At 32.1% G+C, this 10,285-nt stretch overlaps 1 protein-coding gene across 1 annotated transcript; it reads left to right on the top strand.

The window, feature by feature from the left end:
• The first annotated feature begins 868 nt into the window (after nt 1–868).
• LOC123897669 (zinc finger CCCH domain-containing protein 6) lies at nt 869–5,857 on the top strand. Its single transcript, XM_045948394.1, has 4 exons — nt 869–1,066; nt 3,935–4,144; nt 4,296–4,420; nt 4,513–5,857. Exons 1-4 carry the CDS (start codon nt 1,007–1,009, stop codon nt 5,357–5,359), a joined length of 1,242 nt encoding a protein of 413 aa, XP_045804350.1. The 5' UTR covers nt 869–1,006; the 3' UTR covers nt 5,360–5,857.
• The last annotated feature ends 4,428 nt before the right edge of the window (nt 5,858–10,285 follow it).

Here is a 10,285-nt window from a genome sequence, read left to right as displayed (position 1 = left end):
ATGCAATTTTTATATATTATTATAATTTTGTCAATGTAGTTTATGATAAAGTAGCTTATAAAATTACAATTTTCACTAGTGTGAACTTATATAATAGCATAAAACTTAATTTATATTGCATAAGTTGTTTGCATAAGCTCTAAAAAAGCTGGGCCAATCAGACCCTTAATTACAAGTGAAATTTACAACGTAACATGATCATTTCTCTCCCGACCCCCCTCATTTCTTTTCTACCCCATGAATTTTCGTTTTTGCCCTTCGGGGTACTGCGGTTTATATGAACCGAAGGAATTTGACATGCTGATAAACTTCAGTAACCACTTACCGAAATCTGGGACATTTCGGTTCGCAGGTACCAAAACAATTATTTCGGTAAACTTCTGTCGAAAATGACCTAATTCCAGCGACCCAATGAAATTTTCGATAACAACGTACCAAAATCTAGGATATTTCGGTTCGCAGGTACCGAACAAGCTGACGTTCGGTTTCTGTGTACCGAAAATGCTAATGTTCGGTTCGCAGTTACCGAAATGGTCTAATATTTGATTTCGGTGAATATAAACCGAAGTTTTTTGGCAAAAAATTTAGAAATGGGATTTTTGAGGTGTATAAAAGAAATATGGGGTGTCGGAAGAGAAATGATCAAAATAATTATTTCCATTATGTTAGGCTCAAACCATAAGCAGACCTAAATTACTTCTTTTGCTACTTACCGTATTCCTTATCTTTTTTATTTGTTTACGATTGCACCTCCCTTATCTTAAAAAAATTAGTGACGTTAATTCCGGTTCAACAACATATGATATCAAACCAAACCGGTCACGTGTTCGATTTCAAACCAAACCGGTCTAACCTTCCGGTTCAACTTTTACGACTAGAGTTTACTCTGGTCCCTCTCTCTCTCTCTCTCTCTCTCTCTCTCTCTCTGTTTCGATACTTCCTTAACATATATCGAAAACGTTCGTTTTTTTGTTACTGTATCATTTTTTTTGTTGTTTGTGTAAACATGCGTGGATTGCAAAAATCGAAGAGAGTTTCATGGGCCTCAGGTTTAGATCTTTGTCAGGTAAAAATAATCTTCAATTTCCCATAATCCCAAATCGATTCATGATTAATTCATTCCATTTCAATCCAATAATCGATTAACTTATAAACCCTAATTATTTATATATCGAAAAAATTGAGGATTTTGCTGAACACCGTTACAATCTGATCGGAATCGGACTTTTTCGGATTTGCATGTCATTTCTCAATTCAGGATTTTAACTCAATTAAAAAAAAAAATTGAAATTTGCTTCTTCAAAAAAAAAAAAAAAATTTGAATTTTGAAATAGCAAACTGAAAATTTGACTCTAAATTGAGATAACTATAAAATAGGCTTTGAAATTTGAATGATGATGAAAAAAGAAGAAAAAAAGTCAGGTCTTGGCCAACAATAATAAGGAACTAATCCAGTAAGATATGTTTTCATTTGGGATTGGCAAAATTGCTTTGGTGATGAGTACCTTTAGGAATTTGAATTTCTTGATGTGGATTTAATTGGTTCGGTTGCTTATGCGTTTTTTTCTGTATAATCATGTGTAATCTTTGGTAGATTTTGGTAGATTATGTTAGTTATACTGTTAAGAGTCCTGTATATGAGAGATGACCTGAATATATGTTTATAAGTGCAGTCAATCCTCACATTATAAGTCGATTTTGTAGGTTGAATTAGGTTTAATCCTAATTCTAAGATACACTATTATTTTGGTAGGTTATGTGTGTTTTTTCTGTATAATGGTAGGTTATGTGTGTGTTTTTTATATAATCATGTGTAATCTTTGGTAGATTATGTGAGTTATACTGTTAAGAGTCCCGTATTGAATGAGAGATAACCTGAATATATGTTTATAAGTGCGGGCAAGCCTCACCTTATAAGTCGATTTTGTAGGGTTGAATTAGGTTTAATCCAAATTCTAAGATATACTATTATTTTGGTAGGTTATGTGTGTTTTTTCTGTATAATCATGTGTAAACTTTTGGACTTAGAAGAAGGGTGTTGATAATCCTACCCTTCCAAAATGTTGTTGCAATTATTCTGCACATTATAACCATGCTTTGTGCTTTACATGTTTTGGTGGTGTTGGAAAAAGAAAAATTCCCTTAGTTGGATTAGGTCTTGAATGGTTTAGTGGTTTGAACATGTATTATAATTTTACGCGTTACTGCTCTTGCAGGTTATTAGTGTGTTTGGTTTATCATTTATACAGCAGTGCCAAACACACTATATTTTTGTAAATTATCGGCGTGCACAAATGTGGGTACCATAGTATGTTGTTTACTTTTAGAGTTTATAAGCATATCTTAATCTTATCTCAACTCTCAAGTTTCCATTTAAGAAAGTTACTTTGAAACTTGTTACTGTGATTTTGTTAGCCTTTTATGATTGGACATTAGTTAAAAATGGGTGACCTTTCCTGGTGATTTCCATTTCTTCTTGGCGTGTTCTTATGGCTGTTAACCAGGTTTCTTATGCTTTTCGACTATATCTGTGGATCAATTGACTCCTCTTACCTTTTCTATTAAAGTGATTACCTGTGTTTTTCTTGCTGCAATGTTTTTTCAACGAAAATAATATTAGTTTCAATCAATGTCATGTGTTTCCCTGCCCAACTTAGTTGCATTTTTCTCTCTTTGAGAATTGTTTATGCTTTTTTCCTTCTCGATTTTAGGAAAAGTGCCTCTGCATAACCCAAATATATGTTGTTTTTACTTTTCTTTTGTTCATATGAAATTGGTTGAATTAAAAAATCATGTGACTTTTGTTTCCCTGCTATTACTGTTAGTAAGGATTTTTTGGTGTCCAAACAGCCTTGGTAAAGATTTGCAGCTTAGAAGTCTATGTTGTCTTTCGCTCTAAAATTCTGCTCTTTTTCTGTTTGAAAGGACACTAACTGCAAGATCGTAGCCACTTCCAACATGGGAGGGCCAAGTCAGTGTGATATTTTCTGGAGATGTACCGTTGGTGCATGCAGAAGTATCGGAGGTAAAGGTGATACAAATTCTCGGTTGCCCAGCCTATTAATTCACTTCTGACAACATCTATCAGAGTGTGACTAAATAAAAGTTGTATGTGGTCTTTGATGTCCAACACTGGGATGAAGACATGAAGGTCGTTGGATCTTATTGGGGACATTTTGGAACAGCTTGCAATTTGGATTGAAGAATCTGTTATCACTTTTAGTTAGGATCTTAACTTAGTGTTGCCCCAATCTCAATACAGAGTCATAGAGAGAAGAGAAGACTCTCTTGTGGGCAAATTAATGAGATATCTGTGTCTCCCCTTGATTGTGAAAATCTAAACAATATTGAGTTGAAGACATTGGTTCCTGGCCCAAGTATCAATTATATGAATCTTATGAATAAAAATTGGGAATCATCAAGTCCATTTTTCGGATTACCATAGTAATTTGAATAAGAGTTTGTTATATGATATGAAATTTCTCTGAAGCACGAATGTTTTTGCATTTATTGTGCATTCAAAATGTGCTAAATTTATCCTGGCCAAGTCTCATTGTTTTCTAGCGATAATGATTCATGTTCAATCATCAAATATTGTGCTTGTATGAAGTCTATCACAAATTGTTCCATCTATTCCGAGTATAATACTAGTATTATCAAAAGGTGAAAGTTGATGAATTCAGTTTGAGAATGCAAGTTCACTTTGTGCACATCTTTCATTGTCATATTTTGAGTGATATTAGATTTTTCTCTATTTTTTATGGTTTATAATCAATAAGCTTGTGTTTCTCTGTATTTCAAGTGTTTGTAAATTAGTAATCACCATGCATGCACTTATTGAGTGAACAGAATCAATAATTTGTCACTTGAGATTATAAAATATATATTGTTACAGTGCTAAAAGGAAAAACACTGTTTTCTTTTTGTTGAACAGGTTAAGTTATTCTTATCAGAGGACTCTCCTTCACAAGTTGGGTTGAATTCTCAAGATCACCTCCAAGCAAAGATATCGTCCTTGTTGCATCAAGGAGAAGCTAGTTCTGATGATATTTTGCCTCCTGGATTCGAGGGAACTCATGCTTCAAGTCAGTTTGACATTAAGCCATCCCAAATACCAGTTATTAACTGGATTAATCCACCTAAGGTAGGCTTTTCAGTTATATTTTAAACAATGTCCACAGTGACTTTCAGAATTATTTATATTTCAATATGGGTGGAAGAAAGTAATGGAAAACAAGATGAAATGTGAGTTTGCGTGTAATATTTAATTCTTTTTACATATGTGATTCTGTCAGATCGTGCTAGATGTCACATGGCAAGTGGTGGCTGGGGAAGAAAGCAAAGAGATAGTTGATCAACATCAGAGGGAGATGAGAGTCCTTGAAGCTATTTATCCACGAATATCTTCCATTCCTCCAAAGTCCGAGTCTTCTCTTGCCTTATTTGATTTACTTTTTTCTTTGTTTCCGTGATTTTGTAATAAAATAATGTTTTTTTTTTCCGTGGATGCAGTCCTGCTGTTCCAGTGAACGTCGAAGATTCCCATTACATTGATGATCATACTGTTGTAATACCAATTACACCTGTTGAAGACGGGGATGCGGCAGCAGATACATTATCTCACGGTATATTAGACAGTTCAAACTCTGCTACGAGTATGTCAATGGCGTCTGATGTAGCTGCTGCATCTGTTGCTTTAACTAGCTTAGTGAAGAACAGTGAACATGGTAATTTGATTGACCGTGAATTACTCAATAATATTCTCAACAATCCTGAAGTGATTGAAAAGTTGGTTAGAGATTATGGAGCTCAAAATCATGCACAGTATGTACAAAACATGGGATCATCTTCAGGAATTTATTCATACGCTCCTAATCGTGTTAATCAAGTTGAAACCACTACAACCTCATCAAACGCTTTTTCATCCACTTCTTCCTATACTCACACAACTGGAGGTCAGATGGGCCCAACTATTTCTACCCAATGGCATCCTAGGCCTGTAATGAGTTCGGCTATTGCTGCTACTTCTGTTGAGGCCCCTTCAACAAAAGATGCAAACTACTATAAGAGCTTGATTCAACAACACGGAGGAGATAAACAAGAAGCACTTCCATACTCCAGTAATCGTCATAACCAGCAACCATTATCAAACTATGATACAATACACAATTTTAGAGCAAAAGGGTCAAAAGCAAAGATAATGAAGCCTTGTATCTTTTTTAATAGTTCCAGAGGATGTCGGAATGGAGCTAATTGTGCCTTTCAACACGATGCATCATATCAGCCACAACAAGGTAATCCTGTGTCAGGGATACAAAGTTCAAAGAGAATGAAAATGGATAATGAGATCAGCAGTTAATTGAACTCTTACATGGCTGGTGATGTTGGTTGCCATTTATTTTGATGGAGAGGCATGAATGCATGGTCCATATCATACACATTTGATATGGTCAAGTTAGCATTTTATTCGATAAGTGATTTTGAACCTACTTTGCTGCCAGTTTATTATGATCTTACATTTATCATTTTTGAGTTGATGTCTCCTCTGAGTCTTCCATGACCGAAAATTTGCAGTAGTTGCTGCCTCTCTTTCTTGGTCATTGATTGTAATTCAGGATGAGGTTTTGGTGTTGCAATTCATGAGAGATATCACTGGCTGGATGATGTATTCATTTTTTTTTTCCTTTCTTTTTTTACATTTCGACGGTATAAATTGATTTGCATTTCCATCTATTTTAAACTGCTTTCATGTTAATATTGGCATAAATAGGAAGCAAACAATAAAATTGCTCATTGTGGATTGGGTTCTTTGACATGAAATTCTCATTTTGTTCAATTTTTAGCTTATTTGTTCATTCTTTCCTTCTCTTACACACCTTGTACTTGTTTAGAAAGCTCATTAACATTATGGTACTAATTATTGAAAAATAGTTGATAGGGTGTTGTTAGGATATATAAAATAGGGAGAATTTATTCCACACCTTTGCAACAAAAATACTAAAAGTAACAGAAAAAGGACTATGTAGTTCCTGTCCATTGATTGAAAGCTTTCCTTATTTGGAAGAAGTCTTGCATGATATTGGCCATAATGTTTCATCAACTGAAGAAACTATGTTTTAGTCATTGTCATTGGTGCCCAAGGCAACATTGCAATGATGCTTATTGCAGGGAATCTGTTGGTGATGGTAAGGACATAAAGCTGACCCTTATTATAAGGAAATTGTATGGAACATGTACTATACTATACAAAAGAATTAACAAGTTAACCATGTTTGGTGTCATCAAAAGAGGTTGTAGTGACAACAAACAAGAAATAAAGTAGTAGAAATAAAATAGTAGTACGCTGCAGCATGGTGCCAACACTTACTCCTTGCATTTGTGGGGTCTAGGTGGCAACAATCAAAATAGGAGTATGCTAAAGAACGGTGCAAGCACTCACATAGGGTTGAAAATAAGTGTTGGCTCATTTCCACAAGAATTTCTCCAACTCAAAATTCTACTCTAGTTTGATATATAAATAGTTTTTAGCTCAACTCGGTTCAATTCTGTTAGAAGCTCGGTTCAATTCTCATGGATGAGAATTTCTTCTGTATTTTATTATTTTAGTTAGATTTAGTTTTATTATATTTTAGGTTGATTTCTTATTTTTATATTTCACCTAGGTTAGTTATTTTTATATTTTAGGTAGATTTGTAATCTTTATTTAGCTAGGTTTGTTATTTTTATTTTTACAATCTTTTAGAAGATTTGTTATTTTTATTTTTCACTACTATTTAAACTAAACTATTGTAGCCTTGAAAGACAACTTTTTGATTCAATAAAAATTCAGAGATTATTCTCAAATTTGGTGGATTCCAAATTACTCTTTCGGTGGACTCCGAAACCCTATTTTGACAAGTTTGTGTTTGCGGCTTGCCTTTATCCATTAGGTTTAGCGTTTTGCTAACCTAGCGCTTCCGTACTGCGTCAAATTCATTTCCATTACAAATTAATAGGAGACAATTACACATGAATGAAAGAAAAACAGGCAATAAATTGTATCGTTAATATTTTTTTTTTTTGAGTAATCGTTCAATTTGAATCACATAATTCAAAATGTAATATTTTTAGATATTTGATCTTTTAAATTAATATTTTTTAGACAAAATAATTGTTTAAATATAAAATTATAAATGTAAATTAGGTCTATGAATTAATTCATATTTTTTTAGGGTAAAATTAATTGTTATTATGCTTCCTATAATTATTAGTTACTATATGTCTACTTTACATAATCTTCACCAAAAATGAATCTTGATAAAGACGAACCGTGCACAATTGCAATAAGTAAGGTCGGACTAAGAATTAGTTCTACCAAAAATCAAACTCGAGTTCTTCCGAGCTATTCGTTTTAGGAAGAGTTCATTAATCACTTGAGATCAATGTCATAATTAGGTAATCTATATAGTATTAATCAGAAGAGGAGTGCTAGCAACACACTCCAATAACAAACACACTCTAACACACTCTCTTCTATTGGTTAAAATTTATATGGGTCCCATAAAAGTTATATGGGTCCACATTTTTTTATGGGACCCGTGTGAATTTCAACCAATAAAAGAGAGTGTGTTGGAGTGTGTTTGTTAAAGAGTGTGTTGCTAGCATTATTCTTAATCAGAATATTCCCTTTTATAATTAGATGATATATTGATTTGAAAACAAATTAAAAACATACTCCTAATTTTATTAGGATAAAGTCTTTTTATGAATATGACATCAATGGAAGAGAGAGATCAGTATTTATAAATACTATATTCAATACATGGAGAGAAAAATAATAATGTGTTTCAAGGTGTTTCAAGTTGGATAAGTATATATATATATATATATATATATATATATATATATATATATATATATATATATATATATATATATATATATATATCGGGACGGATCCAGAAATCTATAAAACGGGGGGTCGGAATAACTAAATAATAAATATTAAATAAATAATAATTATAATAGTATTTAAATATACTCGATAAAAAATACATCACATTGTTTATCTAAATTGTACACGACATTGCTCTATATCATAAAATTCATCAACAATTGAATTTGTATTAAATTTTTTAGCAATTCTTCTCTCAGTGTAAGTAATCACATAATTAGGTTGAAATTCATTTTTTATCTTTTTTCTCAACCTATTTTTCACAATCTTCATAGCAGAAAATAATCTCTCACTTGTAGCAAACAATCGGAACTAACTTTATTGAATTTGGACTTTAGTAGTGTATAATATATATTACCAAAATATTTTAAAATAAATTGTTACAATTATTATGTTGTGGGTACATGTTTTGTACCAAACGGTAATTACTAATCTTCAAACACATCTCTCAAATATCAATTTATGTGTACATATGTATCAAGAACAAGTATATGAAAGAAAAAAATACGACAAGAGGGGGGCTTCAGCCCCTACTTGCCCCCCTTATGTCCGTCCCTATATATATATATAGGGTCTTGCTAACGAGTGCCCCCGGGGCACTCTTTAAGCATTCCATTTAAAGAAACTTTTTATTCAAAAAGTTAAATACTACAATTTCCAATGCGTTGACTTTACGCATTCTGATAAAAATTCTATAAAAAGCTTACTATTTAAGGGCTTAAAGAGTGCCCCGGGGGCACTCTTTAGCATTTGCCATATATATATATATATATATATATATATATTTCCCATGAAGGTGACAAGTTCACAAGACTCTCTTTAGATTGAGATGAGATCCTTTAGCTTCACAGCCTCTTGCTAATCATTTTCTCATTCGTTTCTTAGTAATATTTTGTGTGGTGTATATCATATCATCTATACTATAGTCACCAAAAAAACTGCTACTAGGTGCTCTCAATTTATTAACTCTACTTTTATCCACTTTGTTACTATTTCTGGAAGTTGACATAAGCATTGCTGCATTAATTGTGTTTGCTTCATTTCTTTTAATAATGCGGTTCCCATCTTTATCCTCTTGCCGAATGCATAAGATTTATTTATTTATTTAATTTTTAAATGAGATGACAAACACCTACCGATATAAGTTTTAAGTTCAAATTTGATTAATGTACTTTATAAATTTGAATAAATGAAAATCATATTTTTTGTAAAAGAAATGTTTTAAGTTTAGCTTTGAGTGAAAATGCTCAATTTAATTTAATAATATTAACATTATCCGTTTACAGACTTATTTTATAACATAATTAATTCGATAATAATTTGATAAAATCATAATGATAAAGACATTGGCGCATCCTTTAGAAAGAAAAAAAATCAACATAATAGTGAGACTTTACTCTCAAATTGATATTGAACGAATTTAATAGGTTAAGAGTCTCATATTAGAAGTGATATATACTGTCTAAAAGATTATGAATGTAAATTAATTTTATAGATCTGTTTTGTAAATTTGAGTTAGATTAAATTCAAAATTATAAGTGTCTACTCTACGATCATTTAGATCATTTTTTATTAGGAATAGATGACTTATCATTTATAGAATTTGGATCCTCTTCAGCTTTTTATGTAATGCACTCTCTCATTTTCCTAATCTAATGGTTAATTGAACTACAAATAATAAAAGAGAGAGAGAGAGAGAGAGAGAGAGAGAGAGAGAGAGAGAGAGAGAGAGAGAGAGAGAGAGAGAGAGAGAGAGAGAGAGAGAGAGAGAGAGAGAGAGAGAGAGAGAAAATGTTAGATACAAGATTATGGCAGCATATGGAACATGAGAAAAAGTGGGGAAGAGGATCCACATCCTCGGTTTATATCTATGAATTAAGTCTAGTAATATTGTGTTTGAAGAAGGTTAAGAAATCAATGCAAATTTGACCTTACAAACTAAAACTAATCACTTCATATGAGAGCTAAACAAAAAGATTAGATTACTTCATTTTCTCTCTTTAATGAAAAGGAAATTAAAAGGATTCTCCATCACTATTTATCCAAAAAGCAAAAGATGCTCCTTCAATAACAAAACAATATTCGATTACTACCATTTTTTTCTAGCCAACGATATTTATTCTTACCAAAACCATGTAGTCCGTCACATAATAAGAACCAACTATAGCTAACTTTCAACAATAATATCTAATTCTTTACACAATTACATCTATAATTAGTAATTTTGGTAGCAATTAATACACACCCTAGAAAGCCACTTTACTTGAATATTATGCTTCTTTTTTCTTTTTTTTCTTCTACAATTACTTGAATAATATAGTAATAATTAATAGCATGAAAAACACAAAAAGA

Source organism: Trifolium pratense, linkage group LG1 (assembly GCF_020283565.1).
Source record: "Trifolium pratense cultivar HEN17-A07 linkage group LG1, ARS_RC_1.1, whole genome shotgun sequence".
NCBI lineage: Eukaryota > Viridiplantae > Streptophyta > Magnoliopsida > Fabales > Fabaceae > Trifolium > Trifolium pratense.
Note: the sequence above shows the minus strand (reverse complement) of the source record. Positions and strands in the feature narration are given on the sequence as shown.

What these genes read in the sequence shown, in the direction of transcription:
- LOC123897669 (XM_045948394.1), top strand. Translation starts at nt 1,007, where the DNA reads ATGCGTGGATTGCAAAAATCGAAGAGAGTTTCATGGGCCTCAGGTTTA. An exon ending in CAGGTTTAGATCTTTGTCAG is followed by an intron (nt 1,067 to 3,934) that starts GTAAAAATAATC and finishes TTTGTTGAACAG; the next exon opens with GTTAAGTTATTCTTATCAGA. An exon ending in ATATCTTCCATTCCTCCAAA is followed by an intron (nt 4,421 to 4,512) that starts GTCCGAGTCTTC and finishes CCGTGGATGCAG; the next exon opens with TCCTGCTGTTCCAGTGAACG.